This window comes from Enoplosus armatus, chromosome 13 (genome assembly GCF_043641665.1).
Source record: "Enoplosus armatus isolate fEnoArm2 chromosome 13, fEnoArm2.hap1, whole genome shotgun sequence".
Taxonomy (NCBI): domain Eukaryota; kingdom Metazoa; phylum Chordata; class Actinopteri; order Centrarchiformes; family Enoplosidae; genus Enoplosus; species Enoplosus armatus.
This window is the reverse complement of record NC_092192.1, coordinates 342,185-364,352: the sequence shown is the minus strand read 5'-3', so window position 1 is coordinate 364,352 and position 22,168 is coordinate 342,185. Positions and strand designations below refer to the sequence as shown.

The following is a 22,168-nucleotide window of genomic DNA, read 5'->3' as shown; positions in this document are numbered from 1 at the left end:
CTACTACTAATACTAATAACTACTTACTACTACTAATGCTAATAACTAATTACTACTAATAATAATAATAACTACTTACTAGTGCGCATGCGCCGACGTGCATGCAGCCTGTTACAGTCGCTCCTGTTTGTTTTCGTCTTTTTCTTACTTTTTCTCCTTTATTTCTTTATTTAACTCTTATTTTTATATTTTGTACAAACTTTTAGTTCTAAATTATGCTACTTTCTACTCTTGAATGGGAGCACCGGTACTGTACAATTTCCCCCCGGGGATCAATAAAGTATTTCTGATTCTGATTCTGATTCTGATTACTACTACTAATACTAATAACTACTTCTCACTAATACTAATAACTACTTCTCACTAATACTGGTACTAATAACTACTTCTCACTACTACTAATACTACTAACTACTTACTACTACTAATACTAATAACTGCTTACTACTACTTATACTAGTCACAGTATACAGTTACTTATTAGTATTAGTAGTGGTAAGTACCACTACTAATACTAATAACTACTTACTACTAATAATTACTTCTAACTACTACTAACACTAATGACTACTTACTACTACTAATAATAACTACTTACTAGTCTGTCTGTGTGCCTGTGTGTCTCTCTGTGTGTGTGTGTCTCTGTGTATGTCTTTGTGTCTCTGTGTGTGTCTCTGTGTGTGTGTCTCTTTGTGTCTGTGTGTCTCTATGTGTGTCTCTGTGTATGTCTTTGTGTCTCTGTGTCTGTGTGTCTCTGTCTGTGTGCCTGTGTGTGTGTGTCTGTGTCTCTGTATGTGTCTCTACGTGTGTCTGTGTGTCTCTATGTGTATGTGTGTGTGTGTCTGTCTTTGTGTCTCTGTGTGTCTCTGTGTGTGTCTCTTTGTGTCTGTGTGTGTGTGTCTCTGTGTGTGTGTGTGTGTGTCTGTGTCTGTCTTTGTGTCTCTGTGTGTCTCTGTGTGTGTCTCTTTGTGTCTGTGTGTGTGTGTCTCTATGTGTGTCTGTGTGTGTCTGTGGGCGATGCCTACCCTTTAGTTTCCCATCATGCACCTGTCTCTCTCCCTGGGGATTGTGGGTAAGAGCTGTGTGTTGCTCGGGGGTTTGAACAGCAGCTCAACATGAGATTTGAGAACCTGCAGGAGGACTGCAGCCGTCAAACCCCCCCACTGATCCACTTCCTGTCTAAAGGTCAACGTCTGGAGAAACAACATGATGCGACACGAAAACGAGTCAAACTTCACCTGAAGCTTTGTGACGAGATGCAGTGACTCAAACTGTTAGTATACAGTCCTGGATCAGGGCCAGTGTAGTCCTAGATCTGGGTCAGTGTACAGTCCTGGATCAGGGTCAGTGTAGTCCTTGATCAGGGTCAGTGTAGTCCTTGATCAGGGTCAGTGTACAGTCCTGGATCAGGGTCAGTGTAGTCCTGGATCAGTATCAGTGTACAGTCCTGGATCAGGGTCAGTGTAGTCCTGGATCAGGGTCAGTGTACAGTCCTGGATCAGGGTCAGTGTAGTCCTAGATCTGGGTCAGTGTACAGTCCTGGATCAGGGTCAGTGTAGTCCTGGATCAGTATCAGTGTACAGTCCTGGATCAGGGTCAGTGTAGTCCTGGATCAGGGTCAGTGTATTCACAGTTGACACAGACACAGCAGAGTCTGTCCATGTTAAACTTTATTGTTTCCACTCAGCAGAACAAACTCAGATTGTTGACGATATTTAAATGAGACAAAGAAGAAGAAATGATAGAAAAATAATAAAGGCAACGTTTACCCACAATTCACTGCAGGAGGTTTTGGCGTCTATGGAAGGTTTTTGTGTTTGTAGATAAACACTTTGTTTGTACGTGTTACTCTTCAGTCTGAAGGCTCTGCTCCTGCTCCTGCTCCTCCTCCTCCTCCACCTCCTTCTCCACCTCCTTCTCTCCTTCTTTCTCCTCCTCTCCTGTGGAGGAGGACGTGTTGTCTCCGTCGTAGATGATGTCTTCGGGGTTCGGAGCAGGAGGACAGAAATCCTCCTCAGGAAGAATCTTCTGGAAGATGGACTCCGCCTGAACAGATGAAGATGAAGTCACTGGCTCAATAAACTTTATCAATATCACTGCTGTGAACAGTGAAAATGGACTCATTATGAAATAATTATTTATTACTGATTGTTAATAACGTTCTGAATCTTTTGGTACGACACACAGTAAATCTGACATTTTAAAGATTGCTTTAAAGAATTAATATTTATTACATAACCATATTTTAGTTTGGGTAAATAACAGTGATGTTAATAACTGTACTTTGGATCTTCTTACACACAGAAGAAGCTGTTACAGTTAGATAATTACATATAATTAACATATATTATAATTATAAAGCTTTACATAGTTTATACACACACACACACACCTAAAACCGTCTATATACGTTCATATTTTGTGTTTAGTGCTGATTAGCAAAAGTTAGCATGCTAACACGCTAAACTATGATTATACCTGCTAAACATTAGCATGCTAGCATTGTCACTATGAGCATGATAGCGTGCTGATGTTAGCCTTCATCTGCTTCATCAATGTTACATTTAATTATCGTATTAGACTCAACATCATCATGACATCATGTTATTAATGACTGTCCTGCTAATAAAGCTCATTTTAATTTGGATGATGTCACAGGTGTCTGGAGATTTCCCGTCCTCGTGGTTCAGTTCAAACATCGCCACGGCTCTGAACTTCCCCACCCGTGTAACCATGGCAACAAGCTGACCAGCATCACCCAATCAGCAGTCAGAGGAGAGTTTGCCAGGTGTGTGTGTGTGTGTGTGTCTCACCTGTCTGATGGCGTGTTCATGTCCCAGACCCCCATCCGGTCCAGAGCACATGTACACATTAGACGGGAGGTCGTGACCTTCGGCCTCCAGCCCCGAACCGTCGGCCATGTTGAAGTACAGACACCAGAGGACAGACGGACAGTCCTCTGCAGACAGACAGACAGACAGACAGACAGTTAAGACGTGTCTGCTGTTTCAGTCGACTTATCTACCTGCTGGTTTCTTGGAGTTCAAATTCAAATGAAAGATTTCTTGACGAAATAAAAACAGGTACACGTCAAAAAGAAATTTGTTAAAACTCGAATAAAATTATTCGTCACATCATATTGACACTTTCATCTCATCGTACGCAGACGACATGTCACTTTATTTCAGTCCTGTAAGGTTGTAGGTTTTAAAACACATCTGAACCTGACTGTTGGTAAAGATGGCCGGCGTGATGACGTGATGTCCCTCTATCGCCCCCTGGTAGCTGGTTGTGCTTTATTTCATAAACCCACCTCAACATGAGCCAAGCTAAAACTTCAAAGTCAATAAATGTTTTCTTTAAGAGATTTCTGTCGTTTTAAGTAGATTTAATCACTCTGACGTGTTCAAGTGTTCATTCATCTGAAAAGTTTGTTTTTAATTATCTGACATCAAAAGGGGGTGTGGCTCGGTGTGACTGACAGCCGACGCTATTTCATTTTCATTTGTGACTCACTACCATTACAGCCGTCTTCATATACAGTCTGTTATCTGCACTTTCACCCCTGAGACGCTGCATCAGAGCCGAACTGGGGAAACTGGGAGGTGCAATAACATGACCAGCTGCTAAGAAGACACAACATGAAAATAATTACGGGCAGGTTCCAGCTCCTGAACCAAGCTAACGCTAGTCTGTCCACTGAACACACAGAGACCAACTGATACCAACCCTCCATCTAACAGAGCGTTACTGACCTACAGCGATTAGATTACTGCAGTCTGATGTTTAATATAACAAACAAAAACCTGAGGACGTCTTCAAAGATGTCCATCACACTGAGGAGAACCTTTAAAACGGCAGGAAGAGAAGAAGAAAAAGAGGGGTGTCGAGTGTAAAATGTCAAAGAGCTCGTTAGTCAAATGTCAATTAGAGGAGATGACGAGGTGCAGCAGACTAGAAGAGGAGGTGCAGCAGACTAGGAGAGTCAGGTTATAGTAGAAAAGAACTGGTTTGAATGACGTGTTGTCTGAAATAAAACGTGTTTCTATCTGTTGAGAACGTTGACTCTGGAGATGTGATATCGTTTGAATATATAGGAAACAGAGTCTTTGTTAACTTACTACCATACATGACTTCCTGTGAGGAGGGAAACACAAACTAATACTAATGCAACATTTAACACACACACACACACACACACACACACACACACACTAACAGAGCTATAAGAACTGTAAACAAACTAACTGTTGATTAAACTAAAGACTTTAATAAGTTCACAGTAAAGACTGGTTGTAAAAACAGGTTTCACTTGCTGTAACATTAACAGGTCCTTCACAACATGCTGGACAGTCCACAGTCCTCATTCTGTATAAAAATATTTTTAGTGTAAAATTCCTCTTTGTGTTTGATCAAAACTTTGAATCATTTTACGTTTAGTTGCTTTAGATCCTCCGACCTGCAGTCACTGACAGACACAACATGAATACTACGAATCATTTGCTTTTATGCTTTGATTATTGACGTATTACGGCTGGATATTATTCTGATTGAAAACAGACACGATAAAACATCAATATTACAAAGTGTCATGTTTTAATTCCATCTTTGACTGGTTCATCGCCGTCAGCCAGAAACTACACACGGACATCAGCTTTTAGCTACGTCTGGTGCAGCACATGTGTCGTGGTCTGTCCCCGTTTAATAAACAATGAAAGAAATAGTTTCGATTGAGAGAAAGACAATGCTATTAGAGGAATCTGCAGGTTTCAGGACGGATGTAAAAGATCTTTGTACATGCAGAGCACTGTGTACGTTTAAAAACAATGTCTGACATGTTGGCATAATATTTGTCTGATGTTACTTTTGACATCAAGCAGGAAGTATTTTGTAAAAAGTGTAATATGTTTCAGCTTTTCGGTTTGTGGAAAATCTATTTATTTGTGCAATTATTTAAAAACCAAAATTAATTTCACTGTTCGACCATCTGAGAAAGTATACTGACGCCTGAAATGTCTGTAACGTGACGAAATGTCAGATTAACATAGAGAAACAGTGAGGGGTCCACCCACACACGCACACTTATGCTCATTTTTAGGACTCATGTAAAAACGACCCTCTTCGGGGACAACAGATTATAAATAACACCCACATAATGAATTTCACTTTGTATTTCAGGTACAACCATCGTCATATCTGAATTTTCCAAGTTGACTCTTGAGTTTTAACAAGAGTTTTAACTGAAGACATAACGTTTACTTCTGAGAAGTCTGGTTGTAAAAAAAATCGGTCTGAATGTGGAGCTTCAGAAAAAAGAAGCTGAAGCTGCAGTTTTACAGAAACTTGAAGTGAAACATGACGGAGAAGCTTCTCTCCTCCTCCTTCATCACCTGTGATGAATCTCTTTATACCTACATCCATCCATCCTCCAGGTGTGTGCGTGCGTGCGTGTGCGTGCGCGTGTGTGTTCGTTCCTGGAGGTTGTTCTTGTTATAATTAAAAGCAGAGAAGAAAATGATGAATGAATTAAAGACAAAGAGGAGGAGGTCAGAGAGGAGAGAAAGTTTACAGGATAGACAGAGAATCGTTTACTACAGAGAGAGAGAGTGTGTGTGTTACCTCGGTCATGGGACTCTGGCGTGCGGAACATCCTGGTAACTACCGGCGACAAGTCCTCGTAGGCGGAGCCAACGGACTGACAGGTGAGGTGGACCAAATCTACAGACAGAAAAACAGTCTCATTAAATCACTTCATCTGAGGTCAGTGGACTCCATGGCAACAGACTGACTGTGGTCTCCATGGCAACAGACTGACAGCCGTCTCCATGGGAGCTGTAGTTTTTCTCAGAGAGTTATTTGTCTGTCCGTCCTGGGAGAGGGATCCTTCCTCTGTTGGTCTTCCTGAGCTTTCTACCATTATGTGGACTGTTCAGATAAAAAGCTAATAACGTTTATTAAATATTTTGGGTTGCAGCTAATTATCAGTTTTTCTCTTATTACTAGATTAATTGTTTCGTTCATTCATTCAATTTAAAACGGAGAAATCAAACAAAGAAAATCTGAGACATTAGAAAAAACTTTGGTAACACTTCATTTTACAGGTCTGCAAATTTCATGGTAAGTAGGTGATAATTAGATAGTAACGTATTTGTAATTTCTTTGAAATGACACCCAAATTACCCCAACATTTACCCGATAATTTATCAAAAAGAATCCCAACATTAGCTGCAGCGTTTATTCATGGGCAAACTGTAACCTACGCTGTATATTTCCTGCCACTAGACAACTTCACTGCTAACCTTTGTAAAACTTACAAAAGAAAACTGTAACTGAATACAAAAAGTAAATAGGCCTCTTTTTATAAAGTACTGTACAGTACAGAACTGCTGAACACTGAAATAGTGCTTATACATTGGTTAAAAGAGTCTGTGTGTTGGTAACTAATTTAATGGTTTTGGTTGTTTGGTTTATTCATAGATTTTCAACAAGTTTAAGTTTTGTGAAAAAAAAATCAAACCGTAACTGCTTATTAGGAAAGAGCAGAACATAATTCTTAAATAATTTTGCGGTAATTTGGGGATAATTTCAAAGAAATTTCAAACACTATACTTATAATTATCACCTACTTACCATGAAATTTGCGGACCTGTAAAATTAAGCGTTACCAAAACTTTTTTCTTTGATAAATGACTTAAATGATTTCCTACCAATCAGTTAATTAACTAATTATGTCAGCTTTAAACATATTTGTTTGTATTATCTTTTAATTAACATTAACAACACAATTCTATTTTTATATGACTTTATTGTGGATATAAACACACCTGTGTGTGTGTGTGCGTGCGTGTGTGTGCGTGTAGATAAATGGTGTTTTGTTTTAAAGGCGTTCAGGCCCACTGACTCAGTAACCAATCACGCTGCAGCATCAGGACAACAGCTGAAGAAGAAGATGAAGATGATGATTTGACAGGCGGAACACACACACACACAGCAGGAGAGGAGACTGTGTGTGTGTGTGTTTGTGTGTTGTTGGTCATTAATCAGTGTTTCTGTTGGTGGATTCATCAGTTTCTCTTCAAGGACACTGGAGGGTTTTCAGCTGCAGAGTCGCACTGATCATCACCTCGTGCTTCACATCTCTCATATACTTCATATATTTCATATACTTCATATACCGTTAAAGCTGTAGGGAAATAAGGGCCACTAAAACCTCCTCAAATATCATCCTTAGTATTTTAAATCTTAGAGCAACTGAATATATATCAGATACAATAACATTAGATAAAATTAGATAACATAAGACTTGATGGAAAATTAGATGACATGAGATGTTATATATACAAAAAGATGAAAACTGAGATGAGGTGAGATATAAAGTGAGAGATGACATGAATAGATGAAATATAACATTACGACATCAAGTTGAGATAAGACACATTTAAAGATAAAATTACAAAGAACAAGAAGAACAAGAAGATTCATCATTATCATTTTAAATGATAAAGTTACATGTTGACAAAAGATTCAATAAGATGATAAATAAGATTTTATAATGATGGTATAAAATTATGGAACAACCAAGTGAACTGAGACAAAATAAGAAACTTTAGGATGAGGAGTAAGACAATGGGATGATAGAATCATGAAGCTGCGAGATGCGATGAGTTGAAATAAGATATTAAGATGAAAATAATGAATACAATATAATAAAACTGCAAAGCTGACATTAGTGAGAGTCTCACATGTTCCAGGCATGCAGGTCATCGTAGACGGACACAGCTCCACCATCTTCACCGCCGGACATCCTGCTGCTATTGGAGGAACCGTTACCATGGAGACCTGACGAGACAGACAGACAGACAGATAACAGTCTTTAATGAAAAACCTCCTCAGAGTGTTGAAAACCAGATTAGTTTCCTCTTATTACTGAACACTGCAGGCTAACACACACACACGCTCACACAGCAGAAGATCTATGAAGCATCATAATTCTCTGACCAAACTTAATTCAATATTTCAATATTTAACTCACACCTAATTAGTGAGCAGGGTGTGTGTGTGTGTGTGTGTGTGTTCAGACAGAAAGATGAATTTTCTTCAGTAACTGACTCTTTGACTCTTTCCATGACTTTCTTTTTGTCTGATCTTTTTCTTTTCATTAACATCAATCCCATAATTCATTGGGGCTGAAGGACACAGTGACCTCTGACCGAAAGCGTCACTCTGCAACACTTCTGTCAAGTCTGATCATTTTCTTTGTTAGACCCTCTCACCAGCTAGTTAGCATTACTAGCATTGTGAGCTAACATTCCAAAGAAGGAAGGTATTAAATTACTGTACAAAATGATTAAAGAGCAGACAGGTTACCATTTTCCACTGAAATGAGGTGGTACCTGTAGTTTTACCTGAAGTTTACCTAAAGTTTACCTGTGGTTTACCTGAGCTTTATGTGCAGCCATGCTAGCAGCTCTGTGAGGCTGTATTTAGCCACAGTGGTACTTTGAGCTAAATGCCAACATCAGCATGCTAACATGCTCATGTTTAATAGATATAATGTTCACCATGTTCATCATCTTAGTTTAGCATGTTAGCATGCTAACATTTACTAATTAGGAGTAAATATAAAGTCCAGCTGAGGCTGATGAATGTCATCAGCTCTGCAGATATTTGGTAATTTGGACACATGAACATGTTGACCAGATGGTGGCGCTAGATGAAGAGTCAGAGGATCACCAGAGTTATTACAGTTCATCCTGAGGGGACCATGAAGGTCTGAACCACATCTCATCACAATTTATCCAATAGTTTCAGTCTGGTCACACAGTCATGCTGCTGCTAACGTGAATAAAAACATACGAAAGGTTTAATGAAGAGCGAACAGAACATTAAACTAATAAAGAAAAACTAATTCCAACGTAATATTAACATTATTTACCTGTTGGTCTGAGTTACTGGGCAGAATGGAGCTGTCAGTTATCAAAACAGCTCTGGAGAGAAACCTGAAGAGACAGACAGACAGACAGGTTACTATCAGACAAATGTACAACAGAGCGCCACAGGAAATCATTCCTGCCTGTGGCCATCAGACTGTTCAACTCCTCCCTCTGAGTGTCAGACACTCAGGAAGAGACTGGAAATCTGGATCTACTTCACCTGTTCATACACTACCTCACTATTTATTCTTAAATGTTTAAGTGCAATAGATAAATAGTCATACACTTCAGTGCAATACATACATACATATATATATATATATATATATGTATACACATACATAGACATTGTTATTGTATATATTATTTTACTTCATTGTTCACTTAAATACTGTAAATGTGTATATTTTTTATTTTCTATTTCTTATTTTTATATTTTGTACATACTTTTAGTTCTAAATTATGCTACTTTTTACTCTTGAATGGGAGCACCGGTACTGTACAATTTCCCCCCGGGGATCAATAAAGTATTTCTGATTCTGATTCTGATTCTGACATCCTCCTCTGGAGAGGAAACTAAACTCCACACACTGCAGGTCAAAGTTTGAATGTAGTTTGAGCTTTTAATGCAGTCAAAAGTTTGGGCCTCATCCAAAACAAACCCATTGAAAACTTACATAAAAGATACCTCTCAGACCTGCCAACAACAACATTAGCAGGTCCAGTGAGCTAAACCGTATGTATTATTATTTATTTTTATGGGAGTGTTATTAAATGGTACATAGGACACTGCTGGGTTGTTCCTGTGTAGCTGCTAGGGTATCACTAAACAGTCTCTTGGTAGTTGCTAAGGTATCACTAAACTGTTTCTTGGTGGTTGCTATGGTGTGTGAAGTGGCTGTTTCAAAGATCTTGGGTGGTTGGTGGGTCCTGACCTGGAGGGTGTGGCCATCGTCTTGCGGTCCGCCCCCACATAGCCATCCTCCACCACAAAATGGCTGCAGCTGATTCGCTGTCCTCGGCTGTCAATCACTGCCTTACACCTGAAAGAAGGGGGAGGAGACAAGTTGCCATGATGTCATTGATTGGACTAAAAACAGACACCTCTGGATATTTTCTAAACTGAAGAACAAACTGAACCTCAGCTGCTGTGATACCAACCAGTTGACAACAGAAAGGATTCATGTTAGAAAACATGAGCAGGATACCATCAGGAGTTGATTGTGTATCGAACTTAAACAGAGATCCACGTACAGACAGCATTTTAACTCACAACAGCCAAAAGCTTTATCTGTGTTTTCACCCGCTCACAAATTCAACACACCCATCCAAACCATGTCAAAATGTACATGCTGCATATTCCTCAATACATTTCTGTTGGCACAAACAGGGTGTCAACACAGGGCCCACATCCCACATCCCATTCTTGCTCTGGAGCCCAGGCCATGGTCCAAGTCAATGAATTAGGGCTGCAACTGACTAACTATAATCATTATTATAACTCTGCCCATTATTTCTTTGATTAATCGACAGATTTCTTGGTCTATATAATGTTCACCTCACGTGACGTCTTCAAATGTCTTGTTTTGTCCAACAAGTGTTACTAATTAACTACAGCTGAGTTTATATCACATCAACTCAACGAGTTTAACTTCCTACAGTTTGTTAAACTGAGTTAGAATTAAAATCAGCTCTGATCAGAAAATTTCACTCTATTAAATCGTGTTCTCAATTAAAAAAATACTGATTTTGAAGCCGCAGTCGACACAAGGGTGCCTGACACACACACACACACACACACACACACACACACACACACACACACACACACACACACACACACACACACACACACACACAGAAGCACTGCCAAAACCTATTATTGGGAATAATGATGCGCACAAAAGCTCATCCATAACCTCTGACACACACACACACACACACACACACACACATTATGGGGACCACCAGCACCAGAAGGTCACACACACATAAATATAATAGACAGATAACACACACACACACACACAGTCAGCGGTCCTCGTGTGTCTCACTGCTGCCTTTTTAGCATTGTTGCATATCCACATTCAGATTTATTGACTTCAGAACAGCTGAATGGAGAACAAATAAACATACAACACAATCAGGAAGTACAACACAAAAGAAGAAAGGTTAGTTACTGTAGTTTGGCTGCTGACAGTCAACGCTCAGCAGCAGTGACGCTCAGCTCATGAAGGTCATTAAAGTACTTTAATCAAAATCTCCCTCCTTCTCAGAGTTATGACTCTGAAACTCATGTTGAATCATTCAGAGTGACGTCCACGTCCAGAGGAGATCATCATCTCATCATGTCCATCAGAACAAACCTCAGAGAGGAAAGACGCTGCAGAACCTGCCTGAGAATCCTCCTGTTTTTAACTTTCCTTCAGTGTCTCAGTGATCACTGATAGTTGTCTGTCCGTCCATGAGGACGCTGCAGACAGGAGCTGCTAACAGCTGATTCAGCTGCTGTGATGGAGACCATGTGACTAAGTGGAAACAAATATAGACTAAAAAACAGAGCAATAAAAAGAACAGCAGCCTGGAGCTGACATTACGACAGCACTAGACAAAGAATAATAAAACTTTTTTCATGCTGTATTGTGTTTATCTCCCTGAACACACCTGCCTGAAGGAGAAATGCTAACATGCTAACAGGCTAATGTCACCATGACAGTCTGTTTTTTTGAGTGACCTTCGATAGGTTGTGTGTGTGTGTGTGTGTGTGTGTGTGTGTGTGTGTGTGTGTGTGTGTGTGTGTGTGTGGGCAGTCAATCAGTCATTTAATCAGAAAGCTGACGAGGCAGAAAATAATGATCGAGAGATACTGACACAGATAGAGAGAGGACAGATGAAGAGGAGGACAGTCATCTATCAGAGGAGAGGAGAAGGAGGAGGAAGATGAGGTGAGAAGAGGAGGAGGAGGAGGATCAGAGGTTAAATTATGATGTTAATTTCCTCTCCATAAATTGAATATTTTACTGATCATAAATTATCATCCAATCACTGCTTTTAACAGAAAGGTCACACACACACACACACACACACACACACACACACACACACACACACACACACACATACATACCTACCTGTCTGTTGAATTTCTTCATTTTTAAAAAAAGGTCAAACTGAATTTGACTGTTTTAGTGTTTAGTGTAGACGGTCCAGTCTGGGTCAGTTGGTGTTGTCTGGAATATTTAGGTTTCTGCTCCTTCCCAATCTCAGAACCCATCGGCTTTCGTCTGACGTCGACTTGAATGCAGATGAATTTAAAAAAGCTGATCTGTAGGGTTCTGAGATTCATAAAAAGCTAAATTGTCGTCAGATGATAGACGATGGGTTTGCATTTCGGCCATTTTGCCATAATCCTGACCCTAATCCGTCTCTTTTGCTCTCCACACGGATTGTTTAGCTGCTTGCAACCAAAACCCGCTGAAACGGGATTGGTCAATACTAATCGGACTACAAACTGAAACCAGAATAACTTCCAATACCAAAATCTTGTCCCTTGCCTGCAGATTCTGTGTTCATATGCAGATCTGTGTTTTAGAGCTCCTTCCTGACTGTCACACGTCCCCGAGGCTTCTGGTTATTTTCTGTTCGTCATTTCATCCAATAACGAGTTACTGAAGAGGGAAGCTTGCTAATAATCAGTTAGCAAACTCCTTATTTTGTTAGCTTAGCTCAGTCGCTAACAGGACAGTCGGTGTCCACAGTGTCTTAACAGCTGTGTCCGCATGATGTCCTCCTGTCTCTACCTGTGGAGTCTCAGACTTATGGAAGTCAGGTCAGGACTCTTTTGTGGAACACGGTAACAGATTTATTATGAAATGTGCGATGATGTTGTTACTTTGACTTTATCTTTTATTTTTTAAATCGTAGTGATGTGCGTCTGGATTTCAGGATTGTGTAGTTGCTTATGTTAAATGTCTTGTGTTTCTTTGTGTTAGGGTTACCTGTTGGTGTCCTTGTCGACCAGCAGACAGTTGACCGAGTGTCTCAGACAGTAGATTCCTCCGAACACAGCACACATCCTGAAACACACAACACGGGTGTATCCAATCAGCAACAGGAGTGTCACAGCATCATCCAATCAGCATCAGCAGGAAAATGTGACAGACATTTATAGTTTCAGAGCTGCATCTGTATTAGAAGTAAAGTATATGTTCAAAATAAAAGCTTGTGTGTCAACAACTTTTAATTTGAAAGTCACACTATGTGGACAGTGAAGGGACACAGGATACAAAGACAAACCTCTACAACACTAAATCCCTTCACTTTCTACCTTAAAATCACATTCATTTACCAATTAATAATGATGTCATTAAGGGATTAATAGGACATTTAATGGATAAATCAATGGATTATCAGCACATTTTAAAGGGGTTTGGAAGCCATTCTTCAACTTATTTAACTTACTTGAAGTTTTTAAACTTTAAAAAACCCTCAAACCAAAGAGTTATACAAGAAAACACATTATTATATTCTAATCCTTTAATTTATCCAGTAATGAACCCAAAACTCTGGATGAGCCCCTGAATCTGCACCTCAATTGAAATAAGGTCCATTTAAGGTACAAAATACTTTACAGGGGTACCTGTAAGGTATGTTGAATCAGCTGTTATGCGAGTCTGAGTGCAGATTTTCAGAATAAAAGTTTTATTAAGAAGATATTAACAGTCAGCCGTGGTTTCTCTCTCTCACCCCTCCTCCCTCTCTCTCTAATTAATAACATAATCAAATTACAGCTCACTTCATAGATCAAAGTCTCGCTCAAATACACACACACACACACACACACACACACACACACACACACACACACACACACACACACACACTTTTAGTTCCTATTCGTGTGTCTGTGTCTGTAATTTGGCTCATCATCATTAAGATGCTTCAAAGAGACAAACACACACACACACACACACACACACACTCTGTAATTAACGCATGATGACAGACAGATTGCTGTACGTTACCAGAGTGTGTGTCTGTGTGTGTGTGAGTGTGTATTAGGTTGTGGGGGCATAAATCTGTTTACACAGTCACATCGTGGGGACTCAGATATCCTCAGACTTGAATTTTAGGGTGAAAACTTGGTTTAGGGTTAGAGTTAGTCTCCAGGAAATTAATGCGAGGTGTGTGTGTGTGTGTCCAGTAGTTTCTGTCACGAGATTCAAGTAAAAATGTTGACTTTTGAAGTAAAGATGAAAAATGTATAAATACAAATTATCACCCAAACTAAAAGGTTTGACTTTATAAATATATATATTAGTTCAAATGTTTTGAACATGTGAGATATTGTCAGCTTATAAAGTTGTTAAAGAGGATCTATCTGCTCATGTCCAGCTCTCTATCTGTATTCTGGGACTCCACTAGAGCAGCTCCGCATGATCCACAGATCTAATAAGTCCTTCTTCATCTTATTGTGGCCCTTCATGCGGCCCCTCAGTTCACCCTGTCTGACAGCCGTCTGAGCTCCTCTTCAAAGCCCGCCTCCTTTTTACATACGGTACATCATTATTAGAAACTTCAGCATGTTTAATATGAAAATCTGACACTGGAACATTATATATATGGCTATGTCCCCTTTAACATGTCAGCAAACAGTTACCTGTTTACATGTCTAACACACACACAGCAGCAAGAACACACACCTTTATATCACAGAGAGTCACTGTGTGTGTGTGTGTGTGTGTGTGTGTGTGTCTCTCAGCTGATCAGTAATATCCGCTGAGGATCATCTAATATGTAAAAGAGCTGAGCCCTGGGCGACACCCTCCTCATTAATATTCATGTTCTGTTCTAATGAGCCAGCAGCAGTCACCATGACAACCAACTGATCTGCCTCTAGAAAGTCGTCAGCGAGCGGGTGGTGGTACTGTATGTAGTCACATACTGCAGTACACTCAGCTGGAGTACTACTGCAGTACTAACAATGTACAGCACACTGGGAGCTAAAGTAGTAGTAATACTGGTGGTAGTAGCAGTGGTACAAGCGGAAGCAATACTTGCAGTGGTACTAGTACTTGTAAGTGTGGTAGTAGTAGTAGTAGTATCACCATTACACCAAATAAAACACAATCAGATTCTTACCTACAGAAACACTGAGAGACAGACAGACAGGTCCTTACCTACAGAAACACTGGGGTATCTCTCCAAGGCCGTAGACAGGAAACAGGAAGGGTGTGTTACCATAGCGACCTAGGCAGCGCAGGAAGTGACGCGTGGAGGCGAGGCCCTGCTCTGTGGGCGTGTCTCCTGTTACCATGGCAATGGAGTGAAGCAGGAAGTGCTGCAGGTTGTCACCAAGCTGCTGGTCACACAGGAATTCCAAATATGGACGACCAATGTATGCTAGAGGGAAGGGGGATAAAGATCTACATTACCCACAATGCCCAGGGAGGCTAAGCTGATCATGTTAATATGTAGGTGGATCTGACAGGTGTCAGTACTAATGATGTCAGCAGGTGTCTCACCCTGCTGCTCCTCCGTCTCCTCCACACAGGAAGTGAGGAAACGCATCAACTTCCTCTTTTCTACCACAGACAGCTCACGACTGGCAAACACATCTGCTCTGCTGCAGGGCACCTGAGAGACAGACAGGTCAACAGAGAGACACACAGGTTAACAGAGAGACACACAGGTCAACAGGTCCACAGAGAGACACACAGGTCAACAGAGAGACACACAGGTCAACAGGTCCACAGAAAGACACACAGGTCAACAGAGAGACACACAGGTCCACAGAGAAACACACAGGTCAAGAGGTCCACAGAGAGACACACAGGTCCACAGAGAGACAGACACTGTCTGTCTCCGTGTTGGCCTGTCTGTCTCCCTGTTGACCTGTCTGTCTGTTGGCCTGTCTTTCTCCCTGTTGACCTGTCTGTCCACAGAGATACAGACAGTTCCACAGACAGGTGTAGACTGAGGAGTGACCTGTTCACACCTGTTCCACCTTTCCGTGACGATAGGTGAGAATCCTTGTAACGTTCTTGAACTCTGCATAGCGACTGACATTTGATTTGATGAGCAGATCGACCAATGAGCCGCGAGAATACATGAGCTGGAAGAAGAAAAAGTTGTTTTACTAATGTAACTTGTATAACATGTTACTTTATACTGATGTTATACTGTAAAGTCTATATTACTTTATATTACATTATACTATCTGACATCATATTATATTACATTATAGTGTCTCACATGATGTTACCTTGGAGACCAGATCGATGTTGAACCTGCGTCCTTCCTTCACCAGCTGAGCGTAGCTGATCTTCTTCTTGGTGGGCTCTGATTGGCTTTGAGCAGCAGAGGGGGTTGGCTGATCCGCCTCTGGCTCCTCCCCCTCTGTCTGGGAGGCCTGTGTGATTGGACGAAACATGTGTCTGTCTTCCACTGGTACTGCCGATTACCCATCATTCAGAGCTGTGATCAGCTGTTGCACATTGTGGGTTAATATATATGTTTGATAATAATTGATACAGCAGACTAATTCTGCTTCTGATTGGTCAGCTCTTGATTTCAGCTGAATCCAGTAGATGTGTTTTCATTGAAGACCAGAGGAAAATCAAATCTGTAAAATATCTCAACTTGTTAATGATCCTTTCTTCCTTCCTCACCTGTTCTTCTTCCTCTCCGTCTGCTGTTTGCTCTGGTTCCTCCTTCGTTTCTTCTTCTTTTGAATCTGGAATAAAAGAATAACTGATTTCTGATGTTTTCTCCTGTAAATCCTGAATCCTAAATCCTGGATTGAATCTTGCAGATCTGGTGTCAATTCAGAGATTGAAGTCTGAGTTCTTTTCACCTGATCTCCTTCAGAGTGTTGTTACGTCACGTCTGCAGGGATACTAAAGCTCATTAAAGATCTGATTAACTCTACACGCTTTTCATATTTAAGTGTTTTCGTGAAGAATCAATATTTGATCAGAATCAAACCTGCAGATTCTGTCTCCGAAGTTTCTTTGACAGCGTCTTCATCAACTCCTCCTGTTTCTTCTTCTGTGGTGTTTAGAGGATCAGCACTCTGAGCTTCTTCCTCCTCGTCTTCCTCACTGAGAACAACATTAATGACTAAAGTAATAACCGTGTCTCGGGGGGGGGGGGTGTTTATTGAAGAATAGCATCGCTAATGAAGCAAAGCTAACTCTGACAAACACACTTCATTTCCTATAAGTTCTTCACAATAAAAGCATCCCTGCGGGTTGCCTGTGGAAAACTTTTAATATGAAGCAGCAGCAGCTGAACACGTCCGAGCTCCAACACACTGAGAGACTCAGTTACTCAGGTACTGTATAATTTCCCCCCCGGGGTTCAATAAAGTATTTCTGATTCTGAGCTGGGGGGGACCCGGACTGACCCAGACCGACCCCTATGAGACTCGCAGGTCAAGGTTTACCTGGTGAAGCAGAACACCTGTAGGTTACTGATGGAGGCGGGGTCTGAGTTTGACAGATAGATCAGCTCCTCCCCTTCCTCCAACAGGCTCGACCAATCCTGAACCTCCTCTGGCTGAGACTCCTCCTACCAGCACACACACACACACGCACACAGGTTACTATCACTGTTGGACTTCCTGTATTTATACAGAAAACTCTATTAATCTGATCAATAATCTAATCAACCCGAAGTGATCCATCTTGAACTAAATGCTGATCAATACTTCCTTCATCTGGAGGTGACTTCAGCAGCCAATCAGAGTGCAGCGTTGTACTCACATGGTGCTGTTGTATCCAGGTGAGCAGGCCGTTGAAGGTGAAGCTGGCCCAGTTGGCAGCGTAATAACTCCTCCTGAAACACACAGTGAGCTTCACCTGTCAGGTGTTTCATCCGACTGAGTACTGATATTCATCACATCCATCACATTACACGTTGACGTCACCTGACATTAAAGGTAAAGTTAGTCTGCTGACAGGTGACTTCAGGTCACATGACTGAACAGGTGTTTCTACATCTGGACCAACCTGTCGACATGAAGAACTCTCTGTCCCACTCTGGAGAAGGCTGCTGCCACCACCGACTCAGCAAGACCTGAACACATGATCAGTCATCTATAATCAATACTGATCAATAACAGCAGCAGAGGACACAAGGGGAGGACACAAGGACACAGGGAGAGGAAACAAGGACACAAGGAGAGGAAACAAGGATACAACGAAGGGGAGGACACAAGGGGAGGACACAAGGACACAAGACTAATAAAGTTTTACTGATTCTGATTCAGCATCATAACAACATCACGTGATGGCCAGAACACACTGACAGCAACGCTCATTAGCCTGTTAGCCACGTTAGCATCAGGCTAAAGCTTTGAGCAGCACATAAACACAATATATAAAACTAACAAAGCTAACGTTAGCCGTGGGGACACCGCGGTTAGCTCTGCTGCTAACCTTAACAAACACCAACAGTAAGAGCAGCTGTATTAATGCGCTGATGTTTGTGCAAGTTTGTTAACACACCAGCCTGGCTGTTAGCTGCTAGCTACTGTCATTTAGATTGAATTGGCCGTTAGCCTCTAGCTAACGCCCCTTGTGTGTCCCCAGATCGGACGGGTTTAAACCGGGATTCCGGGATTTTTGGGACCGAACACCCGTCAAACCGAACAGAGACACATTCAGACACATGATCCGGATCATAATATTTAATAAAAAACACAGGTGTTTCTGTACCTGTGCCTAGAATGACGACGTCAAATTCAGACGGCAGATCTTCGGCAGCCATGTTGTTAGCAGGGAAACACAGAGTCACGTGACAGGGACTGTTTTTCCCTCCCTCCTCTGATCAATTAATTATCATAATTTATCACATATACATTTATTTTCAATCACCTTATGTAAAATAAACACCAGAATACATTATATATATATGTATATGTATACATAGATATACATATATATATATATGTATATGAGAGGAGAAAACCAGGTAAGGAGAGGTGGAGAGTGTATTTTTAACCATCTGGTCTTTTTAAGATGAATGAGGGAGAAACACGAGGAAACAGTCTGTGTTTTTGGCTGCATATCACTCAGTGTGTGTGTGTGTGTGTGTGTGTGTGTGTAGTACTTGGCAGTAGCAGAAAGCACCACAGAAGAAGAAGTTGTTGCCAAACCTCCAGTCCTTGTCTCTCCTTCAGTGTCACAGTGATCAGTGATAGTTGTCTGTCCATCCATGAGGACAAGTGACAGAATGTGAACAAATATAGACTAAAAACTGGGTCTGTAAGGAGAACAATAAAGCTGCAGAAACATGATTAATAACGTTAAAATTATGAAGCTGACCTATCGCAGTTTGAAATACATGCACATAAAAAACTATTCAGATTTTTGTCTAATTTAACTGCATGTTGGTTCACTTGAAACTGGTGGTTAATCCACCAACCAGCTGGGTGGATGGATGTCTGATAAACATAAGGAACAATACTTTATATACTTAATACTCTATATATCAGCATTTACATTACATGCATACACAATATATCTGTTAAACTACGGGACTGAATATAAACCATGAATGTGAAGTTCAGAGATGTTTAAATAACGGCAGTGAAACCAGAATCAAACTGGTCAAACTGGTCAAAAGCAAACCTGCCTCACTGCCATCTGATGAAGAAGTAATCAGGTAACATTAAAATTCATCAATAATCTGATTACATGTTCAGTGTAATTGATCTTAAACAGAACGGTGTATGTGTGTCTGCAGCCGGTCGGGCCATTGGTTGAAAACGTTTGAAGAGCGTTGAAAAGAAAAAGAAAGTCTTCTTCTGTTAAATCTTTCCTGGCGCCTCTTCTGTTCCTGACATTAAACGGCCTTTTGTAGCTTGTTAGTGCGAGGTGTTAACGAGGGTTGTGTGCTGATAGGATGGCTATGATCAGCTGCCAAAACGTTTACCGCTCGTTTCCTGACAGCAGAGAAACCTCCAGAGACGGGGAGGGGGGGGCAACCTTGAACAAAGAAAATATTGAGTGGAGTTTGGTGTGCTACACAACTCCAAATATCCAAAATATTATCCAAATGTTATTAATGTCACATATTATATGCTTGAACTGAAATGAGTACAAAAAAGGACTAATTTCAGCAGGTTTATGTGTGATCGTCTCCTTCGTGTCAACTGTTTCATCTAATCAGAAGTGTGCTGATTGGCTTAGGAAAAAAAATATTTTTTTTGTGTTGTGTGTTTAATTCAATTGTGAATTAAATGTAAAGTTGAAGAAAGTTTTCAGTCAGCATCCTGGCCGACTACTGCTTCTTCTGAGCTGTAGCCGTCTCCTGTTTCTGAGCTGCAGCCTGTTCCTGCTCATGAGTCCCAGTCGGCGTCCCTGCCGACTCCTGCTTCTGGTTCCCAGTCGGCGTCCCGAGCTGCAGCAGTTTCCTGCTTCCCTGGCTCCTCCGGCTAGGCTATTCTGTCGCCGGTCCAGGCCGTCCACCTTGAGGTCTGTTCTTTGGACTCTGATTCTTGCCTGTTCCTTGCCTGATCTGTTTACCTGTATGGATTGCTTTCCCAGCTTTGACCACTGCCTGCTCACTATCCTGTAAATCTTTGCCCCCCTGGATTTGCTAAATAAATCCCCTGCACTGCATCTACTCTGCCTCTGTGTCTGCAATTGGGTCCTATTCCTCATGTTCCTTGCTGCCCTGCACCACCAGCGTGACACACTGTCAGTATCAGGATCAATATTTGTGACCAGGTGTCAATATCATTGATCTGAGAACCATTATCAAGAACAGTCTCATGGGCCCCGTGCTTCGCATGTGGATAACTGAGTGATCCGGATTAAAATGTTAACGATTTGACACGAGTCTGGATCTTTTGAAGCTGGTTTTAAATTAATCTGGACCTGTTGTCATAGCAACAAGTGTTCAGGTGTTTTAGATAGACAGATCATATGGATGTGATGTGTTCAGGTGTTTTCAATAGATCATATGGATGTGATGTGTTCAGGTGTTTTAGATAGACAGATCATATGGATGTGATGTATTCATGTATTTTCTGCTGACATTTAATCTGCTCTGCTCTGTAAAGGTTAATTTGATGCTTTTAATTTAATGCTGCGCTTTTAATTGGAAACTCAGCAGATGTATGAGGTGGAGGTTCTCTTGTTTGCTGTGATTAAAAAACATGAATTTATCATCTCTACTGGAAAACAGGTCACCTGATGTTTCTGAATGGAAGTGAACTAGATTACTGATGATCAATAATATGATAAACAAACTAGCAGAAGAAGACAAGCAGCGATAACATATTAATACAATTAGATAAAATAAATTGTTTTAATTTTAAATAATTAACAATGACAGCTTTCAGAAACACTTCATCTGATTAAATAAAAATGCTTCTGAACAAACAATAATACAACCAAAACTTAACTCATCAATAAATGGACAGAAACTGTCTTAAAATCTAAATAAACAAGCAGATTAAGAAAAAGATAGCATCAATATTTTTTGTTTTAAAAGTTAATTAAAAAAGGAAATTTAATTAAATAGAATCATATTAATTCAATCTGTCATAAATTATAATAAAGTAGAAGAGGCTAAACTTTCTGAGAAAATATTTGTATTTAATTGAAGTCTGGCTCACCGGATGTTGGCTGCTGGGATAAGTCTTTGTCCTCCCCCTCAGCTAACTGTGTGTTACTGTCTGTGGTTTTCATGGGTCCAGTGAGCTCCTCCAGAGCTGAAGTAGAGGTCAGCTTCACCTCCAGGACACCGAGGATCCAGGTATGCTCGTCTTTTCTAACAGTAAAAGTTGTGTCACATATTCTACATGCGTCGTTTACTATTTTACGTGACATTTTCTTTGGCGGGGATTTAACTGGCATCGTTGATGTCTTCATGTTATTCCTATTAAAGAATTTCCTAAAATGTCTAACCTACAACAGCAGTTGAAATGTCAGTTTATGTGTGCAGGCTGAAAGCAGCTACGCGATGGTATCAAATGGTACTACAGCTGAAATGTAGTAAAAATACTTCATCTCAGAATAATTCACTCAACTACAGATCTTACTCCATTCTGAGTCCAACTAACTACAATAATTTCATTCAGTTGTTTTCTTTCATTTTCTTGTTTTGTTTTGTTTCAAAATCAGCTGTCGATCATTCACCTCCAGAAGCCCCGCCCCTGGATATGCCCTCAAAGCCAATGGGAGACCTGTTCATGTGTTCCCTGCATCTGATTGGCTGGATTG

The 22,168-nt window shown here is 40.7% G+C and overlaps 1 protein-coding gene across 1 annotated transcript; it reads right to left on the bottom strand.

Moving 5' to 3' along the window:
* Nucleotides 1-1,653: 1,653 nt before the first annotated feature.
* chm (CHM Rab escort protein) lies at nucleotides 1,654-18,714 on the bottom strand. Its single transcript, XM_070916959.1, has 17 exons — nucleotides 18,653-18,714; nucleotides 17,945-18,011; nucleotides 17,699-17,771; nucleotides 17,380-17,504; nucleotides 16,920-17,035; nucleotides 16,604-16,668; nucleotides 16,198-16,344; nucleotides 15,931-16,047; nucleotides 15,458-15,569; nucleotides 15,113-15,335; nucleotides 12,932-13,009; nucleotides 9,869-9,976; nucleotides 8,936-8,999; nucleotides 7,743-7,839; nucleotides 5,620-5,718; nucleotides 2,814-2,959; nucleotides 1,654-2,046 (listed from the first exon to the last, which is right to left on the bottom strand). The coding sequence occupies exons 1-17, from the start codon at nucleotides 18,702-18,704 to the stop codon at nucleotides 1,846-1,848; spliced, it is 1,890 nt and encodes a 629-aa protein (XP_070773060.1). The 5' UTR covers nucleotides 18,705-18,714; the 3' UTR covers nucleotides 1,654-1,845.
* Between the last annotated feature and the right edge of the window lie 3,454 nt (nucleotides 18,715-22,168).

Excerpts from the sequence above, each read along its gene's own strand:
- chm (XM_070916959.1), bottom strand. The coding sequence starts at position 18,704 with ATGGCTGCCGAAGATCTGCCGTCTGAATTTGACGTCGTCATTCTAGGC. Across the intron at positions 16,669-16,919 it reads TTCGGAGACAGAATCTGCAG|ATTCAAAAGAAGAAGAAACG; the intron begins GTTTGATTCTGA and ends CTTTTATTCCAG. Across the intron at positions 16,048-16,197 it reads ACATCGATCTGGTCTCCAAG|CTCATGTATTCTCGCGGCTC; the intron begins GTAACATCATGT and ends TTCTTCTTCCAG.